The sequence below is a fragment of the Falco peregrinus genome, chromosome 9 (assembly GCF_023634155.1).
Source record: "Falco peregrinus isolate bFalPer1 chromosome 9, bFalPer1.pri, whole genome shotgun sequence".
NCBI classification, from domain to species: domain Eukaryota; kingdom Metazoa; phylum Chordata; class Aves; order Falconiformes; family Falconidae; genus Falco; species Falco peregrinus.
In genome coordinates this window covers 37,273,214-37,292,251 of record NC_073729.1, presented here as the reverse complement: position 1 = coordinate 37,292,251, position 19,038 = coordinate 37,273,214, and the positions used below count along the sequence as shown (strand labels likewise).

Genomic DNA, 19,038 nt, shown 5'->3' with positions numbered 1-19,038 from the left:
TACAGGATTGTATGTACAAGGTTACCTTTCTCCCAAACATCAGCAACACAGTCATAGCAAAAACTGCAGCTCATCTCTCAAAGCCTAGAAAACAGCTCTACAACGGCTCAGTACAACACAAAGGGTAAATTGTACAGGAACCGGAAAAAGGTAGGGGAAAGCACGGTTATCCCTTTAATCCCTCATGAATTATTTGAAAATAAGAGATGCAAACAAAACATTGTGCTTCAAGAGCCATGCTTGCTCCAGGACGGCCCTTGGGGAGGGAAGTGTTGCCCCCAGGACCTGTTTTCCCCTTCACCCTTCAAGGACAGATACCGTAGATGAGGTCTGGCTTTGAGTGCTCGAGCGCTCTGCTCGACCTGGGAGGCCGCGCATTTTGTGGGAGGGTTTGACCAAGGAGAAGGTGTGGACACTGTTCTGGAGTCAAAACACTGATGTGTGTGTGTGTGTGTGTGTTTTGGAAGGGAAGAGGGAAGACGGGCAGGATGCATCTGATCTGAATAAAGTGCTGCATGAGTATCAGTCCCATTTACCCCTGAACTCAGAAAAACTGGCTAAGCCCACAAAGGAGGAACAAACAGGAAGAGAAAGGCTGAGAGATCTCTTGGGTGTTGTGGCGTGAGGGAGTTCCCACAACGAGCCGCATGCTGGCTGCTGCAGCCCTCTGCTCGCAGGACGTGGCACGGGCCAAAAGCAGCCTGCGTCTGGGTGGGTGGGGAGGTGCCTGCACGCCCACATGCATCGTGCTCGGGGTGTTCGCCATTACCAGTCTCGCTGTGCTCAGGCCAGTCGTCACGCTGCGCAGGCCTGTCGGACTGGTGATGGAGCAGAGCCTAGCCTCGGCAGTCGGGAGCAGGAGCTGTGGCGCCACTCTCCTGGCATGCCAGGTCAGTGTGAAGAGCCAGCGAGGCTGGGGCAGGAGATGTGAGCACCCCTGGGGATGGGCTGATGCCTCTGGCACTGGGCTGGAGAAGTGGGTGGATCACATCCCTTCCAGGGAGTAGCTGGTCCAAGAAAAGGGTCTCATCCATACGTGCTTGCACCCCCTCCCTCTGCAGAGACTTGCTCAGCCTTTATGTAGTGATTTACCAGTGGAGAACAAGGAGACCAAGCCACTGAAGATGAAGTATGCTTTGTTTGTCCTGCTTGAGATCATTTGCTTTCCTGTGGGCAGCTTTCTTTCCCTTTCCCTCTCTTTAAGCAGCTGCACAGAGCACAGCACATGCACCAGCACCAACTCCTTTCCACCCGGAAGTGATGGTGTACCCACGGCAGCTCACGGGGCAAGAGAGACATGACAGGAGGTGACCATTCTGGGAGGACAACTCACCCCACACCCTCTTCCTCAACATGACCTTTAGCGTGAGAACACAAATTGTCCAAACTGAGACAGTACTTTTCCCCAGTTAGCAAATGCTCTGGCTCTCACCCAGCATGGGGAAAACAAAAATAAAAGTCTTTATTGGGTTAGGCTTAGTTCTCCCTCCTCCCCTACAAAAAGCTCTATAACATCTCTGACTCATTTGGTGACACAACTGCTCTCCCGTTATCCAGTCAGTGATAGTTATGGACTGAGCAGGGTCTGGTTCCTGCCTCTGCCGGCTGCAGAGCTCTGAATCCATTGCACAGGGCAGTGGGGGTTCACTGGGATGATGAGTTTTCTTTGTCTTTGCTTTACAGATGGATGGAAGATGTCAGGCCGTGTTTCTCCTTTTGAATGCCAGGTAGAGATGACAGCAGCACTTCGATTCAGCTTGCCTTGCTCAGCGTGCCAGGACAGGGTTTAGCCTCGTGCTTTCCTCACGCTGTTGCTCACTGCTGTTCTGAATGGGCTGCAAGGAGAGCGGAGAGAGGGGCGCACAGGGAAAAGGTAAATACTTTTCCTTGGACCTCAAAGATTTGTGATTTTGGGAAGGGAGTGAGGGGCTGATCAGTGACCCAGCTGAGCAGCCAGGTTCAGTGCTAGGAAAACACAGAGGATCAGCAGAAAAGACACCTTCTGAAGCAGCAGCTCCCCTGCCCCAGCATGCACGGAACCAAAGCTTTTGCTCAGAACCAGTCTCTAAAAAGCAGTGTGTGAGCTGTACCTGGTTACTGTAGTCTGGCATCCTCCACATCTGTGTAATGGCTGTTCTCCTGGAGGGAAAAGGGAACCAGAAACAGTAAATCACCACGTGTCCCTCCTGCCCTGCCTGGAACACTGTGACACCTCACATGTGGTGGCCAGCTGGTACCACGGCTGATGTGGACACCGGGAGCCGTTGCTGTGGTTTCTGGCAGACACAGTCCCAGGCAAACCCCAAAATTTCCTCTGGCTCCTTATTACGGAAGGGCTTTTCCAAACAGACCTGGGATGTGTGATTCCCTCTTGGATTTTGAAGTCTGGCTCCTGCTGAACCTCAAAGGGACTGGGATGAAATGAAATCCCACCTTCCCTTGTGTAAAGTCAGGTGTCTGATCTGGGCTACACCAGAGTCAGCACCTCCAGCAGGCATGTCCCCTGGAAGGTCTTGAGCCTGTGGCACGAGTTGCCATGTTACACTGGATGTGTAATTTCTGCATGGGCAGGTTAAGTCCATGCTCAGCACTTTCATCAAGTTTACCGTGTGTGCTTGCACAGCTCATGCCTTGTAGCACTGACAGAAGTTAATCTGGGACTTGGTCCACACCAGGGAACAGGCATTCCTGCATGACTGGAACTGCCCAAGGATGCTAAGGTGCAGTCAGTCTGCAGTGGCAAATCGTGCATGATGTAATGACTCTGCTGTTGAACATGGAAACTGGTCCCAGTTTGCAGCAGAACTCATCATCCAGAATGGTAAAAGCCATAATATTCATCACTCCAAAGGCCACAACGATAGTGCTGGTGTGCTGAACCACTCCCCAAGCAACAGTGGTTTTGAAAGCACAGCATGGGAAAGTCTCCCTCCTAGAGCCATCCTGCAATGCAGTATCATTAAAAGAATTAGGTGCTCAGGGTAGTATTTTATTTCCTGCACAGGCCAAATCTTGCAATGACTAGTTTAGAGATGGAAATGGATCCAGGAGATGTCTGCAGGGATGCTAGGTAATCTGAAAGGAAGGGCAAGGTCCCAACCTTGTTAGCAGCCGGCTGGTTTACAGGGAACTGGGGGAGGTAAATAGATTTTTACAATCGGAGATCAACAGGGTCTTTGCAGAGACCCCACAGGGGAAAAGGCTCAGGAGTGCAATGCATGATGAAGGGACACCTGGAGACTATGCTCGAAGGATGTCTGTGCTTGGAGACTCCCAAGAGCGCCAAGTCTGGAGGCTTGTGACTTCTGGCAACAGAACAAAGGCTCTGTCTCTGCAATTGCTGGGCAGGTAGCACCCTGGAAACAGGCTCTTCAGGAAAGCCAGGTGAGGTGGCATGTGCTCTGGGCAAAGGAATAGCCCAGATGCACAGGGATTTGCCTTGGAACAGGTGATGAGTCAGCTGAGAGCTTGTGGGTGAGAATCAGGGGACAGACCAAGGTGGGTGACATGGCAGGCATCTGCTACAGACTGCCTGATATGAAGTCTCTCCTGGATGGCTGGTGGAAGCCTCCTGCTCGCAGGCCCGTGTACTGCTGAGGGACTTGGACCACCCTGGCGTCTGGCGGGTGGGCAGCAGAGCTGGGTGCCAGCAACCCAGGAGATTTCTGGGGTGCATCACAAATAACTTCTTGACACAACTGACCAACCAGCTGACTAGGGGAGACTTTCTTCTGGACTGTTACTGACGACCAAGGAGGAACTGGTTAAAGATGTGAAGATGGGATGGAGAGAGGTCTTGGCTGCAGTGACCATGAGACTGACGCTGATTATCCTGGGAGAAGGGACCAAGATAAAAGAGCAGAATAAAATCCCTGAACTTAAAGCAGATTTTGGGTTATGCAGGGATCTGCTTGGCAAAATCCCATGGGAGACTACTCCGGAGCGTCTGGGTCATCTTCAAGGACACCTGCCTTGACGCACAAGAATGGCCCGTTCTGATGACAGGGCAGGTATGGCAGGAGGCCAGCATGGATGAACAACAAGCTCCCAGCTGAGCTTCTTCCTACACCAAAAGGCAGAAACTAGAAGATGGAAAGCACAGCTGAGCCACCCACGAACAACAGAGAGCCACCCCTCCAGTGGACAGTGATGGAGTTAGAATAGCATCTGTCAGCACAGCAGCAGCAAAAGGAGGGTGAAGGCAAGTGTAAGCTCACTGCCCCCTGGGGCAGGGGACCAAGGGACCTGGTGACAAAGCACATTGAGTACCTTGGCCTTCTCCATGCTGCTTTTTTAGCTACTTTATCCTTCTTCTGCAGAGCTCCTTTCCTGCCCGCCCTCTATGGAAAGGGCACAAACTCACGCTGGGAGGGGGGGGCTCCCTTCATCCTTCTCCCTGTGGGCTGCAGCATCTGTTTTGAACTTGATTCCCCCAGGTGATGTTGGAAACTTCACCAAGGCCAAGCAGAGATTTGTGCACAAAACCAGGGCGGTCAACTTTGCACTGGGAGTGGGGCTGAAAGGAAGTATTTGCCCAGCTCCCACTGACACTCAGAGGAAACTGTGTGCCTGGCTGCCGTGGGGTCTAAAATGCTGCCCCTCGCCCAGCTGGGGCTAACACCACTGTGAAGCACCACTGTGCCAAGCTGTAGTATTTTCACGTGAGCTCTGGCTCAGTGAAGCCCCCTACAAAGAGGGATGCTCAGGCCTGCTGGTCCCCAGGAGACATCCTCCCCTTGTCTATAGGCGGACACAGACCCGAGTCTGGCTGGACTTTTCCCACTTGTCACCGTGGGGAAGGGGTTCACGGCAGGGACCTGGGTACTGCCCAGTGTGGGCAGGTCTGGTTCCTGCCTTGCACAAACTGTGTCTTACTTGTGCCAGATGCACTTCTCCTGTTTGAACTAAGTGGACGCTGGTCCAGGCAGATGCTCAGCCAGAAAGTCTAAACAAAGTTAATCCTGTGGTTGAGGTGATCAGTGAGAAGCCAGCACCAAACCCCCTCAAAACCAGTTTGGGTTGGAGATTGGGCTGATAAGCAACCGAAACCGCATGAACACATCAGAAAAGCTGGCGGTGCAGCAGGGACCTCCCCGTGAGGAGGGACCTCTCGAGGCCAAGAGATCCCTTACTTGACACACCAGCATTGATGGGTTGGTAAGTGATATTTTTTGCATGCATGTGACCTTTAAGATATGTAAAGTAAGCTTACATGGTAATCTTTGTACCCCATACTAGCTTTATGTGTAGTAAATAGTAGAGTACTGACTGCCAGTCCAACTGTACTTATTAAATATTTTACATACCTAATTTATTGATTAGAACTCAATAAACTAACTACTAGATCAGCCCTGTCCGAGTGACCTCTGACCCTTCTCCTGTGATGCCACTGCCCCCCCAGAGCCAAGGGTAGGTGCTGGTTTTCGGGACTGGTGCGGGCACCATGCCCACGGACAGACAGCAGGCTACACTGACCTGTGTAAGCCAGAGATGTGGGATAAAGGAGTCACTCCCCAGGAACTGGAAAGACCTCAAAACTGTGTAGTTCTGTAAGGTCAGGAGCAAAATATAAAGGATGACTTTTGTGAGTTGCCTTGCAGCGTTTAAGAGAACAACCCTGCAGACAAACTGCATGTGTTAACCTGCCCCATCCTAAGCACGCGTGGTCCTGTCTGATGTTGGCAGTTAAATGTTTCTGATCTCAATGCCACTTTAGGACCAGTTACAGAAAACAGAGATGGAAGGGAGCTGAAATAGTAATGTTGTTCATCTACTCTTAATGAAGCCCAGCTTTTCTTAAATTATTGCCAGCAGATGTCTGTCCGCTCTGTTTTCTTATCCCACTGTTGGCAGAAAATTCCACGTTTTTTTGTTGACAGGCTGTGTGCTGCTTTATCATCATTAGCATCAGCAAGTTTCCCCCTAATGTCTACCATCTGTTTCCCTTGATGTAATTCAAACCTGGCCTTCCTTATCCTAATTGACACAGAGATGGAGGCCAGATTTTGCCTTTCTTCTTCATAGCGCCTGTTACGATGTGTCCCCTCAGTCGGCTCTTCTTAGATTTAGCAGGAGTCACAGACTTCAGCTAGGAGGCCCCAGAAAGCGGAACAGCTGAAAGACCCTGTTCAGATCCCTCATCCATCACGACTGAGGTAGGGCAGAGTAGAAGAGTACGAGCAAGCTGGGAAGTGTTTCCAGTTAGAGGAGGTTTTTGGCCATAGGAGAGTGCAATGAGGTATGGTCACCCCAGGGTGAGGGGGTGAGGAAGAAGAAAGGGATGCTGAGCTTCATCCTCACTCTTCTCCCAACAGTGCCGGGGTGGGGAAGCAGCAGAGCTGTTGCAGGGGATGCTCGGCACAGGCTCTGAGGCTGCCCTGACGTGCCCCAGGTCTCTGCGGGAGAGCTGTGCCAGCCAGCCCAGCTTCCCAGGGCTCCTGTCCTGCGGAAGAGGCGGCAAGCAGGGCTGTCCTTCCACCCCAGCACCCTGCTGCCCTCTGCCTGGGTCTGGAGCTGATCCTGTTCTCAGAGGAGTCTTAATTTGGGATAAATGACAGTGCTGTCAGCGGTAACACGGTGCCCTGTATCACCCTGGCCATCCCAGTAGCCAAGAACAGGGCTCCCATCCAGATGCTTTTTAGGCACAAGATTTGGTCACTGGGGGTGTCCTTATTCCAGGCAGGGAATAAGGCACTAACTCCGGCGGGGCCGATGTGTGCATGCTGTCAGCGTGCTGCCCTTGCTGGGGATGTACAGCTTCATGCACAGTGGTTGTGGCTTGCTCAGAACTTACAACTAGGTTTATGCTGTTTGCTGTCAGTCCAGACAAAAGGGCATTGCAAATGCATGTTGTTCAGGAAGTGCCGTTCATACAACATGGCCTGTCTTTGCCGTATGTTTCAATCCATCTTAGAGTTATTTGGCAGCAGAGCAACTTGTCTTAACCATTAATTAATAGTTGTGAAATCAAGGATAAATGTGTGGTCTGAATTTCCAGAGCCAGACGTGTTTCTTCAGCATCTCCACATGCATTTGCTAGGTCAATGCTTTTGCAAGCAGCAGAACAGGTTGAAAGAACAAGCTGTGAACAATCAATGGGATTTAACGGCAACAATTTCTTTTGAGGAAGAAAACTGTTTTGGGGGGGATTTAGTAAGTTCCAGTGAAACAACAGTCTATTACTGAACTCCTCTGGCTGGAGGGATGTGAAGTACAAATTCTCTTACCAGTTCATCTTCACACTCATCCCGTGCGAGACCCTCTTCCTCACCCTCGTCCCCGTTCAGCGGCTCCTCCGTGTTGGCCTCTGCCTCTGATGCTGTGTCTTCCTGCGAGATTTCGCTTTTGCTGCTGTCTGCCTTCTTCCGTACCTCTGTGAGAGCAAGAGCCAAGCCATCGGGATCAGGGGCTGGGGGAGGCAATGTCTGGAGACTGATGACACTAATCCAGTGGCCCCCAAATTCACTTGGGAGGTAAATAATACATCTAGGTTTTTTTTTTTTCTGCAATGGTAAGTTTTGCTGATTTTGAAGCAGCTGCCTAAAGCAACCCTGGAGAGGGCAGAGCAGGTCATTGTTCTGCATCCCTCCGGAGTGAGTGTGGGAGGCAGACAGGATAGAATAAATAGAATAATGGGGAAAAAAAAAGCAAACTACCCCCCCCCCCCCAACCATATGACAAAAGAAAAAAAATCCCATCCCTTAAAACCCCAGTTCTGTAATTTGGGGGAATTTTGGCATGTAATTTTGGCCTGTGATTCTACCCTGGAACCTGGGGGTGACACCACCGTCAGAGCCTGGGGATGCTCTAAGCCGCCGAGGTTTTGGGGGTGGCTCGGCAGGGCGTGGGTCCCCGCACTCCGTGCTGCTCTGGCACCGGCCCCGAGGCACCACGCGCTCCCGGCTGACCTGTGGACAACTTCTGTTCCTCGGAGATCTGCTCCAGTCGGCCCAGGAGAGCATCAATGTTGGATTTGATCTGTGTCAGCTCAGTTTTGATTGTCTGCAGCTCACTGCACTTCACTTGGAGGAAGGAAGGAAAAAAGGCATTTACTGAGCGCCCTGCAGAGCACCCGAGGCGCCTGCCTCACCCCTCAGCCTGGCCCACGTCACCTCGCTGAGCAGGTTCAAAAAAGAACTAGAAACACCGCGCCAGGAGCAACCCCCTGGCAGCCTGGGGTGGCTGTGCGGTGATGCGACCGGCGTGCCTCTGCCTGTGCTGGCCGCAGCCGCCCGAGGGGTGTGCAGGCCCCTGTGCAGCTAACAGGGGCGAGGGGGCACGCGAGGGGGGGTGGCTTTGCAGGGAGCAGCAGCACCCCCTCCTCCATCGCCAGCCCTCACTGCCCTGCTGCCTGGTACAGCACCAGCAAGCAAACCTGGTGGGGGCTGCACCCGAGAGCCCATGGGTCCGTTGTCCAGGCACTTTGCAGGGGATGACCCCAGGCTCTGGCACCCTCAGCTTGCACTTGCACCTGCCCCTGCTGCATATGCAGCTGCAAGGCCCTCGCTTGTGCTGTTGTTTCCAGATGTTTTGGGTTTTTTAAGGTTGTCCGGCCCACCTTGCCCTGGGGATGGCAGTCCCAGGTGCACACCGGTCTCCGTGCCAGCCCATGCACATACTCACACTTCAACTTGGCCGAGCTGTTGGCGATGGCAGCCGACCTGGCGAAGAGCTTGACGGGCAGAGTCGCCTTCACGCGCCGGACGAGGGGGATGGTGACCCGCGGCCGCTTCACAGGAACCACCCTGGGCACCGGAGAGACTCGGCCCCGGTACTCAAAGAGCCTGGAGGGTGGGGGGAAGGATGGGGGGCACTGGAGCAGCCCTGCAGCACCCCCATTTCTGCCATGGCTACCAGCGGCTGCCACAACCGGAGCCCAAGCAGCGCTGGTGGTGAGCCGGGCACAGCCTGGCCATTGGACCCCACCGCGCTGGGCTGGGCTGGGCCACCCTGCACCCCACCTTGCTCCCCACAGCAGATGCTGGGCTGCAGGGAAGATCCTGCCTCATAGAAACCCCTTTGGCTGATGCCTCCCCTGCTCACCTGTCATAGAAGTCGTCTCTGTAATAGTCATAGTCGAAGTCATAGCCGCTGCAGAGACAGAGGCAGGATAGCACGAGTTAATTAGTGCTGGTGCTTTATTATTTTGACTCCCTCACTGCCCGCTGAGCCCCCCCGGTCCTTTATTTATCCCCCCTCCATAGGGCAGCCCCTGTCCTCCCACCTGGGAGGACGTGCGCACGCACCCGCCCGGCTGCGGGGGTCTGCAGGGGTGGGCTGAGCCGGGGGGGAGCTCCATGGCTGGACGCGCTGGACAGGGTGATGCTCATTCCAGGATGGAGCAAGAAGGTGTGCGGGTGGGCTCAAACCTGCAAACTGGGGTGGGAGAAATGCCCGGGGGGCTGTGTGCTGTGTGCTGAAGGGCAGGGTGGGGCATGGGGAGCAGCCCCTCCATCCCTGGCTGGCCGTGCACGGGCTGTGCCTAGAAAGGGCTGGTGAATTGTCACAGCATTGCTGGTGTCCCTCCGTCCTGCCTCCTGCGCAGCGTGCCCCTGGCACGAGGGCTTGGCCCTGCTGCCATCCGCGTATGGGTTTTTGTCATAGCCTATGTAATTGTTGGGGTAGAAGTCAGAAATAAGAGGATATTTATTAATTCAGCATCTTTGCTATCGAAGTTGTTTAAACTCTCTTCTCCCAGTGAGACACTGCCCACGCCTGTATTCTGGAGCTTGAGCTGCATTTTAACCCGAAGTTGGAACAATGCATTTCTCACTCCCTGCAGACCCGTAACTCACTTTCTCTCTTGCTGCAGCTGGTTTTGCATAAGGCAATGCATGCCAGGTGGCTGCAGCGGGCAGTCACAGGCCTTCAGAGGCAAGGCCAGCACTGGCGCTGCCCGATGTCCCAACACACTCCCAGCAGCAGGGAAGAGCAGCGCTGCCAGACGTGCCAGCTGCTCCCAGCAAAACACAGTGTCTGATTCCCTCGTGTGCTGCTGGCTGAGTTAATGCTGGTGAAATAAAAAGTTATGCTGATGTTGCCTCCTCTCTGCTCTGAACAAAGAGAATGGTTATTGCAGCACCTGAAAGCAAGAGTCCGTCCTGCATCGTCAAACTGTTTGAAGCAGCTTATAAAAACCCCAGAAAATCTAATGGGAAGAAAGATTGATGGGGAGAGGGAAGGATTCTGAGCCAGGAGAAAGTGGGGCGTGGGGAGAGGGAAGGATGAGCGCTCAAGTAAGTAGCTGAGAGTAAATCTGGTGTCTTGCACCTTAGGCAAGAAGCAACAACAAGAACATGTGGCTGGCCAGGACAGCCGGTGGGAAGTGTGGTTGGGACCAGAAATTCCAGGCTTGACCCAGGACACCTGTCCTGCCGCTGCCGGCACTGGGCTTTCCACCCAATGTTCAGTTTCAGTACCTAGCTGGTTTCTTACACAGGTCTTCTCCACGCTCCTTGGATGCTCCTTGGGCTCCCCAGAAGACTGTGGCAACATGCAGAGACAGCCTGCGCCTTGGGGGGGACCTGAAGTACACCGTGTGGTTGGAGACACCAGGGCTCCTTTGGGGCCAAAGGCTGCAAGGGGCTAAGGACAACCAGACAGCATTTGCAGCTACTGCCTCTTTTGGGGTTTGCTGCCACGTCACGTGGTGGCTTCAGGCGAGGAGGTATTTCCTAAAGCTGGGCTCAGGGCACGCCGGCTGGCCGGGACACCGAACGCAGGGTCTCGCTGCCGAGCCAGCAGTGCCAGCGGGGAGGGGTGGGCAGAGATGTGACTGTGGAGGTGTTATCACTGTAAGCCTTCCGAATTCAACTGCATGATGAAAAACAACCGTTTTGCTGAGTCTCAGCACAGATTAATTTCAACATCTTTTCAGCCTTTGCATCCTCCCCTTCTGACCTGACTTGTAGACAATGTTTCTGCTGGGCTCACAGAGGAGAAATGAATATCCCGGCAGCCTTCTGTCCCAGGCACAGAGCGATCTTGATTTATTCCCTTGTGTGCTTTTCTAAATTGAAAGGGAAACGTAATACCTACCACATCAGCTCTTGCTGGAACATAACCAGCCTGTTTGTATGGCTGAGGAGATGGGCAGTATGGAATGAGGAAATGTATTTTCATGGAGATTTTTGTGACTGGTAACTTGATTTTCATTCTAAGCTGGGATGAAACCTGGAAATACAGAAAATCTCAAAGAAAATAGCTTCCCTCAGCCTGCCAATCTATTTTGATCACCAAGGATGTTTGACTCCAGTTTTGTTTGAATCCAATAAACAGAGAATGCAAACAAAACAGGAAGCAATTTGAAAGGAAAATTGAACTAGGATGCTTCAACACTGTCAGACTCCCCCATTCTTCTTTATTTGGTGGTGGTTTTTTTTTTTTTTTTCCCTTAGATGCAACTTAAATGAAATTGCTGCAGTTTTGTAATATTTATCAATCCTGACAGGCTCTGGTGAACTGCTTCTGGCTAGCTCCAGCAGTGCCCTGGAGCTAATGTTCTCTGTAGCCACAGGCAAGAGAAGATAGTGGCATCGCCCTGTGGCTCAAGGACTCCCAAGTGGGATGAAGCAGTGTCTTTATTCATGGCAAAAACTCCCTCGGTGTGCTGTTGCTCTTGCTGGGAAGCTCACTGTGGCTTGGACACGGTAAGGCAGCTTTAGACCATTTGCTCACAAACAACACAAAGCTTGGGGGCATTTGGCAAAGTTTTGAAATACCTGCACTCCTTTCTTCTCACCCTATTCATGCCCCAGGTCTCAGCCAGCTTTTCTTCCAAGCCTTCGCTCCCTGGTGGGAGCCCCACTGCCAGAGCTGCAGACACGGTGGGCTCAGCACACAGCCGGCTCCCTGCAGAGATGGGGATGCAGCGGAGCTGCAGCTCCAGCCCCATCGCATGGGCATTGCTCTGCTGCTGTCAGCACTGTCCCGGGCGAAGCCTCGCATCCAGGAACAAGGAATGAAGCCCCAACCGGGGTGGGTACCCTCCACCTCCGTCACTGACCCTCACTCCTGGGCTTGGCTCCAGCACCCAAAGGATGAAGCCCAGCCTCAAGTACCTGTAGATCCAACCTGGTGTGGACTGGAGGACGGGGAAGCCTAAAAGCTCACTAACCCTCTTTCAAGACTAGTCAAAACAGCAGTTTGGTACAGAAAGTAGCTAACAAACACTGTAAATGTTACTGTGCTATTTGCAGGAGGGAATGTGCGAGCAAAGCTGGGCAGCCTTGTGTTTTCTGGTGGCATCTGCTGCTGGCTCTGTTTTGCAGCTTGTTGACAGAGGCAGTGGAGCTGGCTTACACGTGTCTGATCCACAGGGCAGGCAGTCCAAGAGCATCTACTAATATTTGTAGGTGAAAACCAAGGGGGTGGAAGGGGTACCCCTGCCCTGGCCCTGAATGCTCAGGGAACTGGAGACACTTCCACCCGTTTCAAAAGGAATTACGGGCAAAATTATCCTGGGGACCTGGTCTTGGCTTCCCCAAAACAGTGGGATTCATCTCACTTGGCATCAGACACTGGGAATGTAGAGAGCTAAATCCAAGCCAGGGGGTAAAGATGCAGTGCCAGGTCATGGCACAGCACATCTGAAATACTGTCAGGTGAGGAACTGGGGGTTTTATCCAGTAAGCACAAAGGGAGTCCAGACAACCAGAGCACATGCCTTGACAGCATGGAGGGCTGAACTCACATGAGACGAATCCACCTTTAGACTTGGGACAGCAAACACTCAGCCTCTGGCAGTGCCATTTTCAATACCTGCTAACCATCAGACAGCCCTCAAGGAAGGCAGCGGGCTGAAATAAGGGGTTTTTGGAAGTCTGTGACTGTATGACCCTGCAATAACATGGCTTAATAGATGATGCCAGGGAGGCAGTGGCTGGATGCTTTTGCCAGCATCCTTGGAAGTCAGGCACTGAGCAAAAGGCAGGTCTTCCACCACGAATGCAGAAAAAAAGCCAGTAGAAGTGAGTGCCTTGGCGTGGGTGTTATATCTGGACATTGCGTGCCTTAAAATTTCACTGCACGTACGATAAACCTTCCTGAGACTGATGGATCGTTCTTCAGTGACCTGGCAGGCCTTCCTTTGTGTACAGGAATAATTTTTGCCATTTTTCAATCAGTTGGTGACATTGCGCCCTTTAAAAATAAAGCAGAGACAATCAGAGTGAGAGGCAGCAGATGGCTGTACGGCTCTGTCAAGCAGTGTGATGCTCCCACTCCCTGATGCATTTCTTCTGCTTTGTTTTTCTTTAGTAATTAAATAACATTTATTAATGACTCACAAAGGTTCAAAATTCAAATAGTCATAATTGAAGGGCAATTGTATCTGCTGCCTTTACATTATGCTTGTGATGCTATTGCTGTGCATGGACCTGAATAGCAAATACACATTTGGGCGGCTGTGCTTTTAATTACTGGCTGACAGTCCTGAACCGATAATCACAAGTGATACCTTGTGCTCAACTCACATCCTTCTACTAATGGTTGCACAACCTTAATTATTGCAGCAGCAGAAGTAATACCCACTGGAAAGCTACTTGGAAAATCCAGCATTGATCCAATAGTGAGCTTCTACAATATTGTGTGTCTGGTGTGAGATTCCTTCCTCCTGCGAATAGCCAAGGTAGGGAGAAGCTGGGAGAGAAATGTGGGAGAGGAGCCTGGTATTTCCAAGATGCTGGGGCTGTAGCTGCAGGCTGGGACAGCATGCACATCCTTACTGGCGATGTTGGGTCTGCTGGGTTTGGGTATCATTGCTCGCCTCCTCCCCTGCCCCGTGGCTATTCCTCAGCCCTGTCTGTGTGGATTTGGCACCAAGGCTTGCCAGGGTGGCACCTGTCCCAGCATTGCTGCCGAGATGTGGGAGGAGTGGATCTGTTTGGAGATGCACTGACACCAGCTTTCTGCAGGGACTGAATGGGAGATATATATATACACATATAATATATATATATATGCACACAACTATACAGTATGTATATTGTATAACAAGGGATGCGAATGCCAGCTGAGCTGGAAGGGCATCATCCACTTGCAGCTGTAGCTGTGAAGGTAAGTCAGCAGTGCTTTCCGTCTGTCAGTTTTGGAGACAGTTCCTTGGGCCACCGAGCTACCAGACACTCGGTTGCTCGTGCAGGTCTTGCTTAGCTTGTTTTCACTGTTCCTTTTGGCTACAGAGCAACGTTAGCACCAGCTTTACAGGGAAAGGCAGAGATTCGTGCCTCCAAAGGTCAAGTGCAGCGGTGGCAGACCCCGCTGCCCCAAGGCAGAGCCACCTTCCCTTCCCAGCCCACCACCTCTCAGCACAGCAGCACCACCAGCCTGAACCTGGTCCAAAATGCCCCGGGAAATCCTGTCCAGACACTTGCTGTGCAGGCAAAAAAAGGTGTTGCCAGAGGGCAAAAGATGTTGAGAGACAGTATGTGAATACCTGGGAGACGTGGTCAAAATACAAGTTCATTTTCCAGCCATCCTCACTAACTCATCTGCAGCATCTCCAGCCACGCCCACGTTCAGCAGTAGCACCCAGGGGCCCTTCCATGTACAAAGGGATGCTGTGGCAAATGCCAGAGGCAGAGGGAGGGAGGTCCTGAAGATCCCGAGAGAGCAGGGGAAAGCAGTGATGACAGCAAGGTTTTATATTAACTGCAGGTCCCTCTTGTGGAAAGACCTGAGAAAATTTATGATGGCGTGAACCTGTGTGTATGTTGTACCTACTGGAGGTAGATGGGAGGCTACATCCTGAAGGATTTCTATTAACCACCCAGCTCACCCCTGGGCTGGTGGATCAAGTGACTGTGATCACTGTTGCTTCCTCTATGTCCAGAATGAGATCTCCCTTCCCCCTGACCCTCCAATCCAGACTTGGGAGTTAGGCACAGTAAAACCCAACCTCTGCAAAAATGATCTTACGTGTTTAACACAGCCTTTCTATAAATTATAGTGCTGTGATTTTTGAAGGCTAACATTTAAAAAAATTTATGATGCTCACTGCAAACCCAGATTCCCTGCTTTCCATGAGATACCGTAAGTTCTGCTAGTCCAGATGGCAAAGTTTAACTCTGACAGCCAATCTGGGATGAAGTATTGCTGGAGCTTGGAGCAGTGTAGTTCTCTGGCCCATATTTTAGCATATCTGTATTTGTGGGAGGAAGCAAACATCTCTCGTTTGCTCTCTCTTCATCTGCATGGCAGCCTGGAAGTCTGAAATATCGGTCATTTCAACAGAAATGGATTAGCGGTCAAGGCACGGATGAAGAGTAAATGAAATGCTCTTTATTGCAAGATGTATGGAATGAATTGATTTGCATTACGGCTACCAGCACCACGTAAGCAGTATACATGCAGCTGCATAGAAAGATTGGTGACATCTCTATTTCCATACATCAGCACAGGTAATGCAGTCTACCTCCCCTCAGCTGGCATCCCCTGGGAATCCAGAGGGCCAAGTCCCGGTGAAGGGGCAAGACGGGAGGAAAAATCTGCCTGGTGAAAGCCACAAGGGAAGACCTCAGCCGAGAGACTCATGGAAGGTCCCACCACATGCCTTGTGGGTGCTGGCGGGAGGGCTGCTGAAGTGCTGGTGGGTTTGCCTTTGCCCGAAGACCACTGAGCTCTGCCCCAGGTGAGGCAAACAGCAGCTGGGAGACCTGGCCACACGGGGCGGCGCGGCAGAGACCTACCTGTACAACGCGGAGGCTGCTCTCTTCAGCCCTTTAGGTCTGTTGGGTTTTGGTTCCCCGGCCATGTTGATGTCTGCAACGAACGGACACGCAGCTGTGACAGGGCACGTCCAGCCGGACCCACGCGCGGAGCCAGGGAGGCACAGCCCTGCCAGCGGCAGGAATGGGCTCCTCCACCCTCCCACCACATTTCCACCTGCTTCCAGCGCGTCTGGGGCCCTGCTGGACCTCCACAAGAAGGCACATACATCCTCACACTCGGCAAGCCTCTCCTCCTTTACAAAGCTACTGACCATTTGTTTTTGAAGTCAGTGCCCTGCACATGGTCTAACCCGCACGTACAAATTCAGAACAGGCTTCTCAGGAGGATCCGGTGCGGTTATGATAAGGCACAGACAATATATAAGCCCGCTGCATGCTGCTAACTGCCAACCATTTATTCCTTGCTCCTTCTAGAATAAAAATGAATGCTAGGCATGAGCCAGCGGGCATCACCGTGGACTGGGCCGTGTCAGAAGCTGCACGGGCTGTAGGCACACGCCTGCAGCCACCCTGGCTGATCTTGGAGGAGCATATTCTACCAGGGGAGGTGAGAACGAGCTCTTCTAATCCACTGAGGAAATTTCTCTCCTTGGCCTTGGTGCCAAACATGCTTTTCACACGACAGTCAAGTGATGCATCCGATTTTGCGGAGGCTGCCGAGAGCCTGGCAATCTAACTGCGAGAGGTGAGCTACTGGGAGCACGCCGCCTCACCTCCTCTTCGCTTCCTGGCCCAGGAGTAAGCAAATTCCCTGCCGGCTTCTCCAGCACAGACAGGCTGGTCCACTCCCCATCAAAATAAAGAGCTTGCAAAATGATCCCAATTGAACAGTTGGATGACTTCATTAATAACCAAGAAAACCACCTTTGGGAGCACGAGCTGCAGCACTGCGGAAGCAACCCGAGCAGGAGGAGCACAGGCTGCACACGTGGGACATGGCTCTGGAGGAGCACAGACCTGCTCCCACTGCCCAGGTGTCTTGTGCAGTTCCCTGGACTGCCAAGAGACATCATCCCTACTGAAGCTGGAGCTTGGCCTATTTATAAACTTGCATAGCAAGTGTGGTGTTAGGGTGTCGCTCAGCTATTGCACTGAATGCTCCTCTGGAGGCACATTCAGATCAGCGTGTGTGTTTTCTTTGCTGCCTCTCACCCTCCACCCTGCCATCCTCAAGTGTTAAGGGGCATGCAGACGAGCTGAATGCCACCGAGGACGTGCACGGTCACAGGACAGGTCCACGGGCAGCTGCTGCCCGCGTGAGCACTACGCATGCGGCTGCCTTAGGCTGTCCAGCAATGCAGTGCTTCTGGCCATGCTGTTTGCTGTAAAGGAAGAGAGGAATAAATTCTTCCTTGGTGCACCCCAGAACACACCCCTGCTCAGATCCAGTTCCCTTGTCGTGAACCCTTTTTGCTGTCACAATGTGTCTTGCCAGCTGCCAGTCACTTTTCTTGCAAAACAGAGAGCTAATGACAGCACCATGCTGATTAACACCCTTCAAGGGAGACGCAATGAAAGCCCAATGGTGGATAATGACAACAAGGAGCTCAATTTGCTGGTATGCACTGCTAGAAATAGCCCTGCAGAGCCTTTGTCAGGGCGTGCGGACAGACCAGGAGGTTTATACTTTCAACCTATAGTGGTGATGGGGCAGTCAGACTCCTCAGGGTTCCCGTGACAGTGAACAAGGAGAGACAAGAGTTCAGCATACACATCAGCCTGGACAGATATTGCATCTCATCCCCATTTTGGCTCCCTCCTCTGCATCACTGAATCCATCTGCCCACCACCCCAAGGCACCATCCATCCCTCCTGCTCATATCCAGGCATAACCTCCTCTCCTGTATGGGGGACCTTCTACCTTCATTTGTGCAAAGACATTCTCTAATCACCTTGTTCAGCTCTCCTCTGCTGGACCCTCCTGAAAGGGGAGCGTCCCTCTGTTTACAGAGGTCCATGAGCAGCCAAGGAAAGGCTGCTGAGCTCTTCTGTGGTAGGACTGGCCCATGAAGGGACGGCAGATGAAAGGGAGCTGAGCTTGCACTTTGTCCAGCACAGGTATGATTCCCAGCTCTAATACAGTCCTTTTGTCCTGCTGGCTTGCCAGACCTCTGGGACCAGCACTGAGGAGAGTTAACAAGTTCCTATCACGGTAAACCTTTAATCTCTTTCTTCAGCTAAGTGGGCAGGCATTGCCTGTCTCTTAGCTGTATCTTCAGTATCTGTCTGGAGCATCAAAACGAGCTCCTTTGCTCCCCAAGGCCCTCTTTGTCACATCCACATGCACACATGGGTGATGCCTGGGCTGGCACACTGCGCTTTGCCTCGGTCTGCAGCTCCGCTTTCTGGACCATAGGAGAAGTGAAAAGAAGTTTCTGGTATATGAATAACCCACGGATGGAAATAGCCTCAAAGATCAGACCAGCATGCAACTTTTTATTTCAGACTGCTGGGACAGAAGCAGGGTGGGAATGGGCTGCAAATCGCTTTCCCGGGTGCCCAATGACCACTGCCTACAGCAGGCTGGGAAGTAACAATTTTTCATTAAAATACTGCTTCCAGTTTCAATTCTCAGCTTAGAGCTGGTGACAAAAGCTTCTCAGCATGTGACACTTCAGAGCAATCTGCAAAATAAGATGCAGCTGGGAGCCGCTGAGATCTTTTTGTTTGTTATTTCTTATCACACAGCAGTGCGGACCAGAGACTTTCATGTGTCTAGGGGGGGAAGTTATCTCATTTAGTATCAGCCGGCTAAAGTTAGTCTGAGCTAGTCCGAGTTAGACTGTCACCTCTCCTGAAAGGCAAAGGGTAAGACCTGGTGTGGCAAGGGAACCAAGAAATGTCTTCTCCCACCCTTGCTCTTCCCCACCAGACCAAGGACAAGGACGTGGGGTGATTCAGAACTGTGTTTTAGCTTCTATAATCACACTCCATAACATCAGCTTTTGGGCCACAGTGTCACAGCCCTGAGGGGAGAACATGCCTGAATGGCCACGACCGCTTCTGACCCCCACCCATGTGTGACCCCAGAGCCTCCAGCCCTACTGAAGCTGTGCAGTGGGAGTGCTGGTCCCCCGCTCTGGCACAGCGGTGGCTGTGCCTGGCCACAGACCCTGCTGATCCCGACCCACTGCCTGACTTCCCAGCCTGGCCCCAGACCTGCCTTGTCACTATGGTCCTGCTCAGTCATCACTGGGTCCATCATGAGATCCATGTCTCAGTTGGACTTTGGACTGGCCACCCCTTGACCTTACCCTATAGAGCAACCAACTCATGTTGCACCCAGACACTCAAAATGTCTGAAGAAATT

The 19,038-nt window shown here is 52.2% G+C and overlaps 1 protein-coding gene across 3 annotated transcripts in view; it reads right to left on the bottom strand.

Moving 5' to 3' along the window:
• Positions 1-1,620: 1,620 nt before the first annotated feature.
• RALY (RALY heterogeneous nuclear ribonucleoprotein) overlaps positions 1,621-19,038 on the bottom strand; it is a 124,299-nt gene continuing 106,881 nt past the window's right edge. For all 3 annotated transcript variants that reach the window (XM_055814522.1, XM_055814521.1, XM_005229283.4), the window contains exons 4-10: positions 15,687-15,759; positions 9,043-9,090; positions 8,623-8,783; positions 7,908-8,021; positions 7,227-7,372; positions 2,091-2,139; positions 1,621-1,835 (exon numbers count right to left, since the gene is read on the bottom strand). In XM_055814522.1, the coding sequence (XP_055670497.1) occupies positions 2,095-2,139; positions 7,227-7,372; positions 7,908-8,021; positions 8,623-8,783; positions 9,043-9,090; positions 15,687-15,759 (587 nt within the window). In that variant the 3' untranslated portion in view covers positions 1,621-1,835; positions 2,091-2,094. The remainder of the gene's footprint in view (positions 1,836-2,090; positions 2,140-7,226; positions 7,373-7,907; positions 8,022-8,622; positions 8,784-9,042; positions 9,091-15,686; positions 15,760-19,038) is intronic.